The sequence below is a fragment of the Elaeis guineensis genome, chromosome 1 (genome assembly GCF_000442705.2).
Source record: "Elaeis guineensis isolate ETL-2024a chromosome 1, EG11, whole genome shotgun sequence".
NCBI lineage: Eukaryota > Viridiplantae > Streptophyta > Magnoliopsida > Arecales > Arecaceae > Elaeis > Elaeis guineensis.
Window position 1 is genome coordinate 140,408,255 of NC_025993.2, and position 18,706 is coordinate 140,426,960.

At 38.7% G+C, this 18,706-nt stretch overlaps 1 protein-coding gene across 1 annotated transcript in view; it reads left to right on the top strand.

Annotated features, from left to right (window-relative positions):
• The window catches only part of LOC105060370 (sucrose nonfermenting 4-like protein), a 31,666-nt gene extending 19,020 nt beyond the window's left edge, over nt 1-12,646 (top strand). Inside the window, exons 8-13 of the mRNA XM_010944036.2 lie at nt 5,680-5,824; nt 5,911-6,084; nt 10,657-10,720; nt 11,598-11,667; nt 12,254-12,353; nt 12,466-12,646. Of these exons, the coding sequence (XP_010942338.1) occupies nt 5,680-5,824; nt 5,911-6,084; nt 10,657-10,720; nt 11,598-11,667; nt 12,254-12,353; nt 12,466-12,557 (645 nt within the window). The 3' untranslated portion in view covers nt 12,558-12,646. The remainder of the gene's footprint in view (nt 1-5,679; nt 5,825-5,910; nt 6,085-10,656; nt 10,721-11,597; nt 11,668-12,253; nt 12,354-12,465) is intronic.
• The last annotated feature ends 6,060 nt before the right edge of the window (nt 12,647-18,706 follow it).

Sequence of the window (18,706 nt, forward strand, 5' to 3'; positions counted from 1 at the left end):
GTAGAATCTCCAGGTGCCATCTTTCTTCTTTACTAACAGAACAGGGGAAGAGTATGGGCTTCTTGAGGGACGAATAATGCTAGCTTGAAGCATTTCTTTTAGTTGCTTCTCTATTTCTTGTTTTTGAACATGCGGAAACCAATAAGGCCGTACATTAGCTGGTGGAGCTCCCGGGATGATTGGAATCCGATGATCATGCTCGCGCACTGGTGGAAGGCCCTTGGGTTCCTGAAATATGTCAGAGAATTTAGATAAGAGTAGTTTCAGCTGCTACACCTCTTTATCTGACACTGTTTCAGCTACTGCTAGCCCAAAAAAGTCACGTTATTGGTGGATTCTATAAGTGGTTGTTGTTGTGGCTGACAGAGGGCTGCTATAGACTATAGTGTCATTTTCAGTTTTGAACAGCTGCTGTTGTGGCCCTTTTTGTTCTGGTTTCATGCTAGTATTGTGGCCACTTCATGCTGCATCAGGTCAGCAGCTATTTGGATTGTTTTCAGGCCGGCAGCATGCTACTTTTGGACCCCATTTGGTGCTGAAAATGACTGCAGGAGATCAGCTGACAGCAATTGGTTGTTGGCTGGTTTTGGTGGCTGCATCAGGTCCACGGTTTCTTCAAAAGTTTGCTGCTGGTCTGCCCCTCGATCTAACACCTCGTGGCTGGCTGAACCTTCCTCCTGGGCTGCTAGAATAGTCCTTTGGTGGTCAGCTATGCTGCTGTCCAACAGCAGCAATTCTGGTGTCATGGTTTCGAAAGGTTCAATGCACAGTAACATGAAAGCCGGAGAAGTCGATGCGAGCTTCATGAATTATTGGAGTGTGACTGGCTCTGCCTCGGTAGGCTCTGCCGCTTTAATTGGACTCGCCGGCCATCTTTTTCGAAGGTCATTGTCATCTTTGTGCAACTCCAATGGACATCCTTCACTACGTCATGAAGTCAAGACAAGCCAAGCACCATGTCTATTTCCTTTAAGGTTGTTGCATATCAATCAAATTCAAAGTACTCACCTTGTATGTTAAGGGTACTTTGGCGCACTTTCGGTGCACTTCATCTTTTGGCCGTTGCCGACCATCACTTCGAAGCAAAATACTGGCTCCATCTATAACTTCAACTTCTTTGTGATGCCGGTGTTGATGAAGCAATGAGTGGATTGGTGTTGACCAACATCGAAACTGTCATCTTTCTTATGTTTGCTGAAAACCGCATCGCTTAAGGCTTTTTTGCGACCCCAGATAAGATATAGAGGGAAATCATGGGCTCTTCGAAATCTTTAGGTAATGCCTCTTCGCCTTTTTCTTGTGGCTCTTCATTGTAGGCTTCCTAGCTATCAACATCAGCATCACATTGCTCATTGTCGGGCATCACCAAGTACGGTTGAGTTTTGCATTTGTGCCCCGGCCTCCACTTTTCGTCACAGTGAAAGCAGAGCCCTTTCTTCCTTCTTTAACTTGAGAAGTGGTAAAGGTTCGCATGGCTTTGGAGGGGTAGAAGAGGAAAAGCTCGCTGCTGGCCGTGCATTGGTTGGAGCCTTATTGGCTCCACTAGTGGCTGACCCACTGTGGAAGGGCCTTGGAGGTGGCCGGCTTGCAAATATGCTTGCTGGTTGGTTGTTATAGTTGCTTGCCAGCTGAAGTCGAGGTTGTAGATTAGCTCCATATGATGGGATAGTCAAAGTCAACTTCTTCTCTGTCATTTGTGCTTCGCTGTAAGCCTTCAAAATCGATGTAGGCTCATGAGCCAATCCTCCATTGTATAGACTCCTTCAAGCCGCTAATAAAGGAGCCAATCAAAGCATCTTTGGAGAGGTTAGGCAATATATTGGAGAACTGTTCAAATTAAGCTTGGTAGTTAGCAACGGACCCCCTCTATCGGAGTTGAAGTGCCACCATATAGTTCATCATGCGATCCAACCCGAATCGCACCACAATTATTTGCTTAAAGTCCTCCCATGCCGACTGCCCCATTCGTGTACAGTATCACTTGTACCATTGTGCGGCTTCCAAATAAAGCGATGCGATTGCCACCTTACAATCTTCTAGTGTGTTTGTGCATCTGAAATAATTTTCAGCAGCAAAAAGCCAAACTTGTATGTTTGTATTACCATCGAACTTCGGAAAGTCAATCTTCGAATATCAAGATTGCACTGCTTGTTAAGGGAAGCGATGCTTGTGTGGGATCTGGGGTTGGCCAAAGGAAGTCCGTTCGAATCCCACATTGTTTCCTATAGCTGTTTGCTGTCTGCAGCCACGATCATAAGGATTTCAGCTATAATTATCTTGTCGAGATAGAATCTCATGGCGGGCCGCTGGTATCTCTGTCTGAGTAATAATTGAAAGCCGTGGAAGTGCGAAATCAGCCCTTGCTGTCCCGAAACAGCAATAGAATGGCCGGCTTCGGTGGTAAAGGTGGTCGGCCAATAGTCCTTCAAGTACTCATCATCATACTTCTCACCAATATAGGGGTCTTGTGAAGGCAGCACGTAGGTGAAGATGGGCTAATTATGCGAACCTTTAGGCTGCTGGTTTGCTGAAAGAAAATCTTCAAAATTAGGAACAAGAGGTTTCTTACCGCATTCCAACACCATTCCTTAGCCGTAAGGCACACCAGTTGTGTGGGGGTGCACCGAAGTGCCTCCCCTACCCGTAAAGGGTCAGTGACTTGTGGGGACACCACATCTTCTTTGATAAAAATCAGAGATGGAGGAAAAGTGTCTCCATCCAACCCTACTTTTGTCTGGAACATTTTGTGCGTTACTCAGGGATCTGGTTAAAAGTATGCCACATTGGAGCCAAACGCATTGTTTGTGTGATACTATTGGGCATCAGAGTATAGTGCTTGAAGAATCTTTGATTATCTTTAACTTTTTTCAATTGTCACGCCAAGGCATTGATGGAGGATAAGATCTTTTGGTGAGATTGTTCGATCGATGGTGCTTTAGTGCTTTCAACTTTGACATCGTTCTTCTTCGTTATAGATTCAGATATCGAAGAAGTCACCATGAAAATCGAAGAAGAAAGCAGCAAGGAGAGTGGATCGTTGTAGGCTCTGATATCAAATTGTTAGGATTTATACTCCCCTAACAAGAATCTCTCAAATTCGAGAATGAGAAGACCTCCAAAAGCAATATTATTAATGTTGAAAATTAAGAGGAATAAGAGAAAAATAGCAATCAATTCTTTTTTTTTTCTTCCCCCTTAAAGGTGGCTGGTTAGGATTATTTATAGCCTTCTATACTTTTAAGATAGCTAGGATTAATAAGGAAATAAAGAAAAATCCCAACAGTTAAGGTTGATTTGTAATTTCAGCAATTCTTGGCATGATTGTGGTGATTTATTGCTGATATGTTGTGATTTTCTTCTTTATTTATTTTTTATTTGTTCCCAAATAAGACTCCTTAATAGAATAGGGATCTTTATAACTGGCCAATCCCAAATCCAGGCAGAAATAGAAGTCCTTTAGCTGCACTATTTGTTTCCAACTATGGATATTACATTCCTTATCATAATAAGGCTGAATCAAGCCTAATTTGTAACTGATCAAAGCTGCGATTGTAACAGACCTCTTTTTTTAGTACTGATAAAACATCTTCATAATCAAGTTACTTTTAAGCAAGAAAGTTTGGCTCTTACAAACTCATTAGACCTGTATTTTTGAGCACCTCCAAATTCTAAAAACTCAAGGAATGCTGAGGAACATTATCTGTAATTTTAAGCATAATCAACAAGTCTTTCCCTGATCAGACTAGCAGCCATAGGATCTTGTGTTGCTGTTTATTAGTTTATCTATTATGGATTTGCCCTTCATTTCTCATGAAGTTACAATTTCCATATAAATGCTTTTCATATGTAATGTTCTTCTCTCCTTAGCTTACCATGTCAGATTTGATTCTCTCTGCTTACTGGGTGGGACCTCCTTTTAGTCCATGGAATTTGCATTAGGGCTAAGCACCGGTCGGGTTGAGAGAAAAATTTCATCCGACCAAACCTAATCGGGTTGAAGAAAATTCAATCCACTGCTGACCGTTTATCATGTATAAATCGTTTGAAACCGAAGCGAACGGTTTGCAACGGATTCGAGTGGGTTGTGTCAGTTTAGGTTTCAATGTTGACTCAATGTTGATTTTAAGTCTAGTAGTGGCCCACTTAAGCTTATTTTTTTTTTTTCAATTTAATGCAAAAAATGCCTTAACCTTATAAGTTACAAATTTTAGACTTATTTTTGAATCTGTACAAAACAAAATAGGAAAAAAAAATTACTTATTTGAAAGTAATTACATTTGAAAGCTTTCACTCTAGAATTGTCTCAAATTAATATGCCTTTATCAACAATTCAACATTAATATTCTCATGAATGCAAATAGGTGATGCGGTGTTTTTTTTAGAATGAAGTATTAAAATCTAAACAACGCCGTCTCAAAATGAAAGTGAGTTTGTGAAATACTACATCGGTTGGATTCAGTTTTATGTGGATTAAAAATGTAGGAACGAATGCGACCGTAAATAACCAATTTTTTACAAACCCCAACCTGATTCCACCCAATTTGTCTTTCAACCAACTGAAACCGATATTTATTGGGTCGGATTGGGTGGGTTTCTTCGGGTTTCGGTTATTTGCTTAGCCCTAATTTGCGTATATCATCTCAATAAGTTCTCGATGTCTTTCAGCTCATTTGCAAGTAAGCTTCCTTTGTTAAAGTTTTTTTGGTGTCTAGCTCCTTTTTTGGTCATTTGAAGGCCTGCAGGTCATTCGTTTATTTATCAAATATTACATTTGTAAGATTAGCAAGTACATGACTACAAAAATCAAATGGCAATAAGTCCAAGTTGGGTGCATCAATTTTTAGATGCAGATTGTTGTGTATTTTAGGGTACCAGTGCACTTACGCTGGAATACTCTGTTGGACCTGCAATATAGATAAGCAACCTCCCTACATATGGGGTATAATGTGTAAGTGAGTCTGAAAACTGGAACCTGCAAACTTTCAATATTTTGACCTGGTTCTTGTCAATCATTGGTTTTTTTGGTCACTTGAAGCCTGCAGGTCATTCGTTTATTTATCAAATATTACATTTGTAAGATTAGCAAGTACATGACTACTAAAATCAAATGGCAATAAGTCCAAGTTGGGTGCATCAATTTTTAGATGCAGATTGTTGTGTATTTTAGTGTACCAGTACACTTACGCTGGAATACTCTGTTGGACCTGCAATATAGATAAGCAACCTCCCTACATATGGGGTATAATGTGTAAGTGAGTCTGAAAACTGGAACCTGCAAACTTTCAATATTTTGACTTGGTTTTTGTCAATCATTGTTTTATGAAGGTCTGTACATTGATTAACAATCTGGTGGGGTCCTTATGGATTCATTGGCATGTTTGAGGTGCTTTGGTTATGTGTGTGTACGGTATCGATCTATGTGTGCTATCATGGAAGATGCAAGATGTAACTTTACATCATAAATCATCTGCCACATAGCTAACTGCTTATCTGCCAACTTTTCTCCCAATGTTTTTATCTTCTTTCCTTGTAGTTCAAGGTTGAGTTTAATTACTAGATCCTTTAATCATGCCTATCACCAAAAGCAAACAATTAATGTTGGGTTTGTCTTCTTTCCACTGTCCATTTTAAGTTTTGTTATTTATTGTTGCATTTCTTACATCTCTTTTTCTTTTGGAGGTCTCGGATGATGATCTTCTGACTGCTGTGGCTCTCAAGATTGTTCAGAATGAGATATCTGCAATTCCTATACTTGGATCTTCATTGGAGGATGGGTCATCCATGCCGTTACTAAATCTTGCAAGCCTTCCTGGGATATTAAAATGTACAGAAATTTAGCCTCTCTCTCCCTCTTTAGAACCCGTACATGTGATGTTATTTTAGCTCATTTTGACATCATCAATTGTCCAGTTATCTGCGCACATTTTGGAGAGTATATCGAATCCATGCCACTTCTACGGTATCAGATTTTCAGTATCCCTCTAGGCACATGGATGCCAAATACTCGAAGGCGTAGTGTACGTCAACTAGCAATATTGCAACGAAATGCATCTTTAAGTTCTGCTCTTGATTTGTTACTAGAAGGTACATGTTTCATTTGGCCTCCTATATGTTTACATAGAAGCTTGTTTGACTTTTTATTTTGAATATAGCATTGCTGATTGATCTCCCCCTTCTATTCAATAGCACAGCTTCTGATATTGAAATTATGGAATAGAAAAATCTAAATGTCAAATAACTATGCAGGATAGTATTCCAAGATTGCAAATTTTTTTGCTTGGATTTGCTCTATGAATTAGCAGCCCCATGAGATAAAATTCTAAAATCTTCCTGTCAAACTATCCCTTTCTTGTGCTTTTCCCACTGTATTGAAAACCTTGCATATAAGTATGCCACATATTGTGCTTGTCCAACATGCTAGTTTGTCATAACTAGCTAATACATTAGATTGTTGTTTGAACATCAATTCTTGATGTCCATTGTGGTTCGATGTATCATATAGCGTCAACCAAGCAACTTAAATTAGATCTAACTACAGAATTCCATGCACATAAATGACAAAAATGAGGATGTACAGCAATATGTGAGCTTAGATGGTATTACTTTCTACTAGTGCTGATGACAGATTGTAAGATATGAATTATCTGAAAAGACCAATGCAAATCAAATCATGCATTATGCACAAATATATCATCTTACAAGCTTAAGAAAAATCATTTTCTATTGTTGATCATATGACTTAAATGCACATTCCACCATATTAGTGGCTCTATAGATACCTGAATTATTGATTGAAGAAATTTCATTTTTTTAAATAATTTTATCATATCTATGCTGTAGTAGTTCACATCAGCTTGCCACAATGGTAAGCAACAACTAGATACCTTCTGAGCTATCATTGTGCTTCAGTGAATTTACTATTGCAAAACAAAATATCACAGAAAGGTATTGCTGTTTAGAATACTCAAATTTTATAACAAAAAATTTAGAATCTTATCTTTTTTCCCTTTTTAACTGTTTTGACAAGCTAACATCTTGAGATTAACATGGGTCCATGGACCTAAATATAGAATCTTGATTTCAGTATCACTATTATGAACAAACTTCTATAAATTCGATGGACTGTGGACATGACAGATTAGTGATTAGTATGACACAAGTTTTATTGCAAAAAGACCTCCTCCAAGCACCTTATAGGGCTTCACGCATGCACGCACGCATGAATTAAAATTGGGTCTAATAAGCTTTCGGTGTCTTGTTTTTTGTAGCTTACTAACCAATATAGTGCCTGCTTACCAATGGGAAGTTTCTTCCCAAGGGTACATGCAGTTTATTGAACCCTTATGGTTTGTCATGTGCCAAGTCCATCATATATATTTATAATGTGGAGTAAATTACAACCCCCCCCACCAAGATTAGGGGTAAATTATACATGCACCCAATACACTTACCCCCTGAGAATGTTCGGCAGAACTACAAGGTTCGCCGTCTCGATATCAGAGCTCGTACTGGTGAATCCATTGTAGTGTCGGTTCGTAGTACAGTATGGTATGCCTGTGTCAGTATGTGGTGGTTCGATGTACCAGTACGCTATGGTACGAGGTGTACCGGGCAGTTCGGTTCGGTACAAAATTTCATGCTATCCTGAATCATACGGATGGCTGATTAGAATGGTTCTGACATTCGAAAGGAAACACTGGTGAGCGGACGGAGAAGGAAAGAGAAGAGAAAGGGAGAGGGAAGGAGGTGGAGATAGGGAGAGAGCCTCTGGAGGCTGTTGGAGGCTCGCTACCCCTATTAGAGGGTCAGTGAGGAGGGGGAGGGAGACGGAAAGAGAGGAAAAGAGAGAGAGGAGGGGAGGGAAGGAGAGAGGAGAGGGAGAGAGCCTTCAAAGGCCCTCTGAGGTTGCTGGAGGGCTGGAGGCATCCAATCGAAACAGTGGCGGACATCTCTATTTCATTTTCTTTGTTTTTTTTCACGATATCAGGTGAAATCGGCAACGGACTTAAGATTGGATTTTTTTATTTTGCGGATATAGGATGAAGTCGGCAATGACTTGGAAAAAAATCAAGTCTGAAGTGAAGTTGGCTGATATTGCCGACTTCATCCGATATCATGGAGAAAATGAAGACAAAACAGGGGCATTCATCCTTGTTTTGATCGGATGCCTCCAGCCCTCTAGCAACCTTAGTGGGCCTTTGGCGGCCTCTAATAGATCTCTAGAGGCTCTCTCTCTCTCTCCCCTCTCCTTTCCTCTCTGTCTTCTCTCTCTTTTCCTCTCTTTCCTTCTGCCTCCCTCAATCCTCGCCAGCCCTCTAGGGGTTACAAGCTTGCAGCGGCCTCGGCGAGCCTCTGGAGGCTCCCCTCTCCCTCTCCGTACCTCCCCCTCTTTTTCTTCATCCTATTGTGTGGATTTGAGCCTGGTATGAAATTGTACGGGAGCATACCAAATTGTGCCACTTGGCAACCAGTTCGAGCCTCGGTACTTGCACACTGAATCTTGCCCTTGAGGTTTATTTTTATCCAACACTTTAAATCTATAAGTTAACAGAAATTTAGTCAAACTACTAACCTCAAATGGGATCCAAATGTTATGTCGAAAAAAAATTCAAACGTGACCAAAATAACCTTAAGTGACATAACAGCAACCCAAGGATATAAGTGTAGGTTTTATTTGGGGGCAATTTCGATTTTGTACATGACGTAAATGGTTTCACTAATGCTATTAATTTAACTGGATATAATTATAGATATTACAAACTATTGGGTGTAAGCACAATAAATATTGACCTGGGGGGTTTGTAATTTTCTCTATAATATGCACCGGTTCTTCAAGTGCTATTATAGCTTACCAACTAATATAGTGCCTACTTATGGAGAATTTATCCTAAACGGGACTCCCAGATGATTTGTTGAACTTTTAGGGTTTCTAAAGTTTGTTTCATGTGCAATCATGCATATTTATAATATAAACCAGTTCTTCAACTGATATCTTGGATAGTGTATTCAAAACTTAAAGGGGCATTTCTATTTAGATATGGAGTTTATTTCATGTGTCAAGTCCACTCATGCATAGTTCAATTATAATAAGAACCAGGTCTTTAATTGATATTTTTGATCGCATATTGCAAAACTTCTAAGGGCATTTGCATCTAGATATGATGTTATACTGGAAGAATTGCTTTGGGCGATCAGATAATTTCCTTTTTTCTCCATGTTAAATCTAGTTAATTTATAAGGACCCTCCCTGAACCATAGAGAGTTATCTTCAAAAATTGACAGGAAGATACCAACTTTTCCTTCAATATCATTATGCTTTTTTTATTCCAGCAGATTGCAGACCTTCGCATGCATGATATTTGAATGACAGTATTATTGCCTTTATACCATTATCTGCCTATCTTCTTAATATTTGCTTAGTTATGGATCTATTATTTGGTATTTAATCAAATGCTAGTTGTGCCAACATATTCTTGTACATGTTATGATACATGATGATATTGATGTTTGGCTTGTTGCAGAATCTTGACTTTGAAAGGAAAGCATCCATTAAAATTTGATGTGTTCATTTATTTTTTTATTTATGCTACCTTGAACTGACTTTATCATTTAATCACATGCATAAAACTCTATAAATGTTGTCAAGAGATATGGATGGGTCAAGGGAATTAAGAGATATAGTTTGGTGGATGATTGTGATTTTAGGTCAAGTTGTCTTGTGGATTGACTCTGCCATATTAACTTATCTCTTGAGGTTTGATAGATCAAATTATTCATCTCTTGGTCATATATCTATGTACGTACCATGTATGTCACTGCTTTCCTGAATTATTAGTTTATTGGAGACCTTGTATTGGTCTCTGGAACTGTATGTCACTACTGCCCGAATTATTGGAGTATCTGAGACCCTGTGTTGGTGTCCAGAACTGACAGCCTTACTTGCACATAATAAGCATATACCTCAGAGCTAATGCCATATTGTTAATGAGTAAATCTATACTATGGTCAATGTTGAGAAGTTTCCTTGATTAAACACCGCATCAGCTAAAATTGATGGAGCTCAAATGCTCTCATCACGTGCATATGCATTTACTGCAGTGATAATGGATTTTGTTCAGAATAGTCTAGCTCTTCAATCTCTTAAGATTACTTCATTAGTAGGCCTTTTAGTTACAAAGTTTGTGCCTCTTAAGCAGTTTTGCGAGTCTTTGGGTATTTATTGTAGAACCATCAGATAATAACTTTGTGACTTCATTTGTTGGACAATTTTAATTTCCTACAACAAATTGAAACTATAGAATCATGCTATGCTAGGTCCAAAAGCTCAAAACCAGACTCTGTGGACCAATTTGTTTGGAACTTTTGTCAGGCTTTAGCCAAAGCTTCCAACCTGCAGATTCTTTCTCGAGCTTTTGTACATTTCCGAAAAATATGACCCCTTTAGAAGTCTCTATTACCTGCTTTCTTTTATCATTCATTAAATTGTAGGAGGTTATATGTTGATTTAATTGGAGAATGGACTGCATATAAGATTCTCTTTCCATTCATGTTCCTTTGTCTGTGTTGCCAACTAAAATTTGCAATTCAATAGGCATGCCTTTGAAGTCAAATTCCCTATGTGCTGTATTAATTTTCTACCTTTCTCTCTTGGTTCAGCTGGAGTAAGTTCTATTCCAATCGTTGATGATCGTGGATCATTAATCGATGTATACTCTCGCAGGTATCTTCTGTATCCACATGTACATATTCTTAATCCTTTTTTATGGGATGTAGCTCTTAAACTTTTGATGATCAATAATATTATATAATTAGATTGAAGCTTTCAATTAGAATGATCTTTCAGCAATGGTAGCATAGAGGTGGTTCATTAAATAATACATGGCTGGGTAAATTACCTTGCTAACAACTCACCATATACTAGCACTTGCTTTTCTCTTCCTTGTGAACTGTAGCTCTCCAAATGCCATGTACACTCTTATAGGTGCTTGCTGTGCAAATAATTAGGTGGCTACTTGCATTTGCACATGTTTTAGTGTATCTGCCATGCAGGTTCAAGAACATAGCTACCAAATTGGTTTATAACATTACAGTGATACAAGAAAATACCGTGCAAGGATTAAATCATAACTTCTTGTTATTTGGAAAATGGGAAATGCATGGTAATGCAACATAAACACTAGGAAAACCATTATCTACGTCTTACCTAAACTTATCTTCTGATTTGATGCTGTGCTGCTCCAAAATCTTTCCCATGTGTTTGTTTTTTGGAACCATACCAAATTGGATCTTTTACTTTCTTCGTTGTGGATAAATAACCAAGTACATAGGCAATCATGCACTATTTTGAATTTAATAGGTCTTTGGAGGCTTATTAATTATTTTGTACTTTTGGACTCATTGCCACTGTTTGGGAGGCTCAATTTTATATACTTGAGTTTGAAATGTGTTTTATTAACCTTTTGTGCTTGAGTTCATCAGAACTCAAGCTTTTAAAAGCAGTTTTAAAGTTCTAAGAATGGCAAATTATTCCCTGATTATGCATTAATTCTCATTCCCTGTGATCTATATGGAAGTGAATGTGGCTTTTTGTCATGCAGTGACATTCTGGCTTTAGCAAAAGATGATATGTATGCTCGCATTCAGCTTGATCAAATGACTATGGAGCAAGTAAGTCTACAAGTTTTGCTTGTTTATACATTCATATTTGGTATTTATCCCTATCTACCTCTTCTATTATTTGGGTAGCTAGGCTAAATTATACTCAGGTTGATTTCTGTACTTTCAAATAATACCTAGACTGCTTCTCTCTAGTGCTAGGATGGTACTGTATTTCAGATGAATCTTTTAGCTTTATAGTAAATTAGTCCCATGACTGCGGCCTGTCTATTCATGGAAATGAATTAGATCTCTTTATCCACAGTCATTCATATTCCTCAATTGCTAAACAGAGACTCACTAACTGATTTCCATTATCCAGAGTACACGGGAAAATTCTTTGATGAAACACTTTCAAGCATATATTGCAATCATATTCAGTTTTGAATTTGTATTGCACTGGTCTGAAAATCACACTGGGTGCTGTCATATTGGTGTACACCATGATGATATTACCCAATCTTCCACGACACTACAAAAAACAAAATTGAGGAATCTGGATAATTTTCTTTGTCCACATCAGATTTGTAGTAATAAAATCAGGCTGTTTTCCCTTTTCCCTGAGCTGATGATGTCACTCCACTGAATCTGGTTTCAGGCCTTGGAACAAGTATACCAGGCAAATGGCCGCAGACGATGCCACACTTGTTTGCGTTCAACTTCATTCCGTGAGATTTTGGAGCAACTCTCTGATCCAGGTACCTGTCAGAGAATCTATATTTACACACAGGACATGCACAAATATGCACACACAACATTCATGAGATCACAAAAGTCTCAGATGAGGTAACATGGCTTCTCCCTTGTCAGGGGTGCGGCGGCTTGTTGTCATTGATCCAAGAACAAGATTGGTGGAAGGCATAATATCATTGAGAGATGTATTCACATTTCTTTTAGGCTGATGTCTCCCTATATCCCCCATGTTGAAAATTAGAATTTTGTCTAGCAACATTGAATCAATTAATAATAAAAAGAATATTTAAGGTTTGAATTTGTGCTATCAGCTTATAACTATACTGATTATTATCGAGTTCCTTATAACATGATGTGTACAAAATGAAGTGTTCTTGAGGTACAATACAGAATTTGTCTCTAAATGTGGAAAATCTAGTGTCAAAATGGTTGGGTGAGAGAGCTTTAGAAACATGAAGACTTTAGAAATGGCATCCATCTGGCCAAAAGCACCAAACTATCTTGTGATTGCCAAATGCTTTAAGATCTTATAAAAGAGGTCCAGCACCTCAAAGAATTTCTGCCATGCCCGGGTTCTCCGCATGACAGCTGCTGCTACAGAGATGAGATTGCCATCATCCTTGCCAAGGTGTCTGCCATTAGTGCAGCTTCCGAGTCACGAGACGCTTTGAATTTACATTCAATTTTAAAATCAATGATTTAAACCACATATCAAAATTTTTGAAATATGTAATATTTAGTTAAAAATGAATTAAATCTGATTGGGCATGTGGCAAAATAAGCTAGCTATACGTGCGCACGTGTCATCAGCCTAACATCTCCAAAACCCAACTAGGCTTAGAACTACTGGACCTCGAAATGTAAATGTACTTGCATTTACATATCCGATATGGGATTATTGAATATGGGTATAAAAATTTGAACCTTTTCAAAAAAAATGTTATATTATTTTTGTCATAAAATTAGATGGGGGTGTCGGGTGGTGGAGCCTAATCCACCCAATCGGTTAGATATATTTAAGACCTAGGGGCTGATCCGAGTCAATTCAAATATGAGCCATGTGGAGGTGCCATATGTCAGTAACCTATGGTTTTAGAAACTTTAGGTGCCGCCCAAGTATTGAAGCTTTTTGGAGCCGCCTCATCGGAAATCCTAGAAGCCGTCCATGATGTGTTGCTGCCAAGCCATCTTGTATTCTCTTCTTTTGGCATCTCAAAGGAAAAGTTTTTTAGAGGACTTGGAGTCCTCTTACTGCCCAACATGAAACCCTTCCAGATGTGTTGACAAAGTGCAAAGAGTCCACATAAACCCTTCACGGTTGCCGCTGAAAGTAAAAGTCCAACTCCAAGTGGGACTTGGAGTTTTGCTGCCACCCAACACTTCTAGCTGTTTGATGCCGCCCCATGACCCCTTTTAGAACTCTTTTAGACCGTCGAAAGGAGCCTATTTAAAGGGTGGAGAGGCTATGAGGCGTTATAGAATTTATAAGGATTTTTTAAGAGGGCTAAGATGCCATCCCAGAAAGGAAGAAAGAAAGGCTGTAGAATTCCAGCAACCAGGTTTTTCCAAGAGAGAAAAAAAAAGAGAAGAAGACAGATAGAGAGAGGACTTGGGTCTTCTTGTGTACTATCCTAGGTTCCTTCCAGGTGTAAGGAGCATCTCTAGGAGGGATTTCATCTTCCTGAAGGGGCTGGTTTTGCATCCAAAAGAGAGGAAAAAAGAGAGATCTTTTTTGTTCTCATCTTTTGCAAACTTTCTGTTTTATTCTCATAGTGAAAAATATTATTCTGTGCAGCCATAGATATAGGAGCAAGAGACTTTGAACCACGTAAATTCTTTTGTATTTCATGCTTGTATGTTTCATATTTTTTTCAATTTTTTCTTTTTTCTCCTGGGACTACCGTAATCCACTGCGCATCACTACCTAACAACTGGTATCGGAACCCCAAGCTTGAGAGAAAGAGTGGGAGCGATGGTAGGAGATGAAGAAAAGGTTAAGATCAACAGATTCGATAGAAAAGACTTTGGATTTTGAAAGATGCAGATCGAAGACTATCTGTACCAGAAGAAGTTTCACCTACCATTACAAGGAAAGAAACCTGTCGAGATGTCACAAGATGATTGGGAGCTGCTAGATCGCTCGACCTTGAGAGTCATCTATTTAATATTGGATGGGAACGTCGCATTCAATATCCTAAAAGAAAAGACGACAGCTGATCTGATGAAGGCTCTATCCAATATGTATGAAAAACCTTCGGCCTCCAACAAAGTATATCTTATGCATCGTCTGTTCAATCTGAAGATGAACGAAGATGCGTCTATTACTGATCATATCAATGAGTTCAATTTAATTAATAGCCAATTAAGCTCTGTTGATATTAGTTTTGAGGATGAAGTCGTGCGTTAATTTTACTGTCTTCTTTGTTTGAGAGTTTGGGTGCTACTGTGATAGCAATGAGTAGCTCTTGCAGCTCAAGCAAGTTAAGATTTGAAGAGGTCCGAAACCTGATTCTCAATAAAGATATTAGGAGGAAAGAATCCAAAGGGAACTCTGGCTCTGTCTTGGTTATTCAAGAAGATAGAGGAAGAACTACACAATACAACTAAGGTCGTAGGAAATTCAAGTCCAAGACAAGGAGTCAATCAAGACCTAAAGGTGATGGCTGCTAGCACTACTACAAGAAAGGACACACCAGGAAGAACTGCTAGGTAAGAAAGGAGAATAAAGGACAGAATGAGGAATCCGTCAATGCAATAATAAAGGCAACCGCTGATATCCTAGTCCTCAGTGTGGACAGTCCGATGGAGTCATAGATTCTAGACTCTGGAACTTCATTTCTTCCATCTCACAGAAAGAATGTATGATGAATTACACTGTTAGAGATTTTGAAAAAAATTATCTTGCTGATGATGAGCCATTAAATATTATGGAGAAAGGTGATGTGCACATAAAGATGCCGAATCAGTCGGTATGGAAGCTCAAGAATATCAGACATGTCCCAGATTTAAAGAGGAATCTGATTGCAGTTGGACAGTTAGATGCTGAAGGGTACATTATAATTTTTGTTAGTGGTTTTTGGAAGATCACCAAAGGTGCTATGGTGATAGCACGAGAAAGCAAGTTGGGTACCCTCTACATGACTAGCAATACTAAAGATTCAGTGGCACTGGTACTGGCAGACTCAGAGTTGTAGCATTGTAAACTAGGTCACATGAGCGAGAAAGGAATGCAAGTACTGTTGAAGAAGGGCAAGCTGATAGGTTTAAAGTCTTTTGACATTGGTCTCTATGAGAATTATATGAGAAGTAGAAGAAGGTCAGTTTCTCCAAGATTGGTAAGATACCAAAGGCAAGAAAATTAAAGCTTGTATACACTGACATGTGGGGTCCTTCTCCGATCATATCTCTTGGAGGCTGGCACTACTATGTGACATTTATTGATAACTCCATCAGAAAGGTATAGGTTTACTTTCTAAAGAATAAATCTAATACATTTTCTATTTTCAGAAAATAAAAAAGTATGGTGGAAAATGAGTCTGATGAGAAAATTAAGTGTCTGAGATCAGACAATGGAGGCAAATATGACAGCATCAAATTCAAAGAGTTCTACGTAGCAAATGCATTCAAGTTGGAGAAGACCATTCTGAGCATGCCACAACAAAACGGAGTAGCTAAGCGCATGAACCGAATCTTGAATGAGAGAGCCAGGAGCATGAGGATTCATGCTGGTTTGCTCAAGATGTTCTGGGATGAGGCAGTTAGCATAGCTGCTTATTTGTTAAACAGAAGTCCCTCAATCCCTATTGATTGCAAGCTACCAGAAGAAGAGTGGACAGAAAAATCAATAAGGATATCTCATCTAATGATTTTCGATTGTATCTCTTATGTATATGTCAATGCTGAAAAGAAACACAAGCTCGATGCGAAATCAAAGAAGTGCTTCTTCATTGGGTATGACACTATGAATTCGACTGCAAGTTCTTGAGCGAGCAGGACAAGAAAATTATCTGGAGCAAGGATGTGATCTTCAATGAAAGAAGCCTCTATAAGGACAAAGATATTCCTGACAGTGCAGGGGAGCTAGTTAAGGAAAATGAACAAGTTGAGTTAGAAGATATCACAGAAGATGATATTGCCAAAAGAGCTAAAGAAGATCCTGAACCAATGTCAGAGATACCTCAGTAAGGAGATCTTCAAAAAGCTCGAAACCATCGGAAAGGTATTTATCTTCTCTTCATCATCTATTATTAACAGATGGCGGTGAACCCGAATGCTATGAGGAAGCTGTGCAGAGCAAAGATTTGATCCAGTGAGAGCTAGCAATAAAGGATGAAATTCAGTCCTTACGCAAGAATCAGACTTAGCAGCTCAGTACACTACCAAAAGAAAAAAAAGCTCTACACAACAAGTAGATTTACAAGATCAAAGAAGAGCATGATGGTAGCAAGAGGTACAAGACCAGATTGGTTGTGAAAGGCTTTCAATAAAAGGAAAGTATCGACTATACCGAAATTTTTTCTCCTATCATTAAGCTTTCTATCATTAGAGTGACTCTAAATATAGTTGCTACTGAGAATTTATACTTAGAACGGTTAGATGTTACTACTGTTTTTTTGTATGATGAGATAGATAAAGATATATATATATATATATATATATATATATATATATATGCAGCAGTCTATTGGCTTTGTAGTCTCTGATAAAGAAGATCTTATGTGCAAGCTGAGAAAGAGCTTGTACGGTTTGAAACAGGCCCCCAGGTTATGGTATAAGAAATTCGATGGATTCATGACTAACGATGGTTTTATAAGGTGTCAGGAAGATCATTGCTATTATCACAAGATACTCAATAACAGCTTTATTATCTTACTCTTGTATGTTGATGATATCCTAATAGTCAGACCGAACATGTGAGAGATCGAAAGTTGAAAAAAAAAGCTATTAAGAGAGTTCGCAATGAAGGACATGGGCGTAGCGAAACAAATACCTGAGTTGAGAATTGAAAAAGACAGGGTGGTCGTTACACTGAAGCTGATTCAAGGTAGCTACATTGAAAAAGTGTTGGACATGTTCAACATGACAAATGCTAAGTCTGTGAAGACACCTTTGGTCAGTCAATTTAAGCTTTCAAAGGAACAATCACCCAAGAATGATGATGAGCTGAAGAGAATGGTAAGGATTCCTTATGCTTCAGCGGTTGGCAGCTTGATGTATACAATGATTTGCACGAGACCCGATATTGCACTCACAGTAGGAGTTGTGAGCAGGTACATGGCTAACCCGAGTGAGCAACATTGGGAAGCTGTCAAGTAGATCCTCAAATATTTGAAAGGTACCAAAGAGATCGGCTTATGCTATAAGAGGGGAAGTCAAACACTATAGGAATTCGTGGATGCAGACTTAGGTGGTGATGCTGATACTAAGAGGAGCATGACTGGATATGTTTTTATCATTGGCAAGACAACAGTGAACTGGATTTCACAGCTGTAGAACATCGTGATTTTTTCTACTATCGAGGCAGAATATGTTGCTATCACAAAAGCCAATAAGGAGATGATTTGGTTGTAAAATTTACTGAAAGAACTGGATAAAGAGTAGAATTATAGTGTACTATTCAGTGACAGTCAAGAGTGCTATTCATCTTGTGAAGAATTCTACGTTCTATGCAAGAACAAAATATATATAGCTGAGATATCACTTCATCAGAGTATGGCTTGAAGATGGAAGCTTGTTACTGAAAAAGATTCAGAGCTCGAAGAATTCAGCCAATATGTTGACTAAAGTAGTCATTACAGAAAAATTGGATTATGTATGGCCTCAATTGGCCTCTAAAACTAGTTGAAAAGAGGCATCACACAAAATACTAACCTATATTTTGGAAGTTTGTTTTTCTATTTCAAGTGGATGCATGTTTGGATGTCTTAGTCTACAAATGGGAGAGTTGTTGAATGGTGGAGCCTAATCCATCCAATCAGTTGGACACATTCAAGACCCAAGGGCTGATCCGAGTCAACCCAAGTTTAAGCCATGTGGAGGCACCATATATCAGTAACCTAGGGTTTTAGAAACCCTAGGTGCGGTCCAAGCATTGAAGCCTTTTGGAGTAGACTCATTGGAAATCCTAGAAGCCACCCATGATGTGTTGCCGCCAAGCCATCTTGTGTTCCCTTCTTTTGGCATCTCAAAGGAGAAGTTTTTTAGAGGACTTGGAGTCCTTTTGCTGCCAACTTGAAGTCCTTCTAGATGTGTTGATCAAATGCAAAGAGTCCACATAAATCCTTCATGGTTGTCGTCGAAAGTAAAAGTCCAACTCCAAGTGAGACTTAGAGTTTTGCTGCCACCCAACACTTCCGAT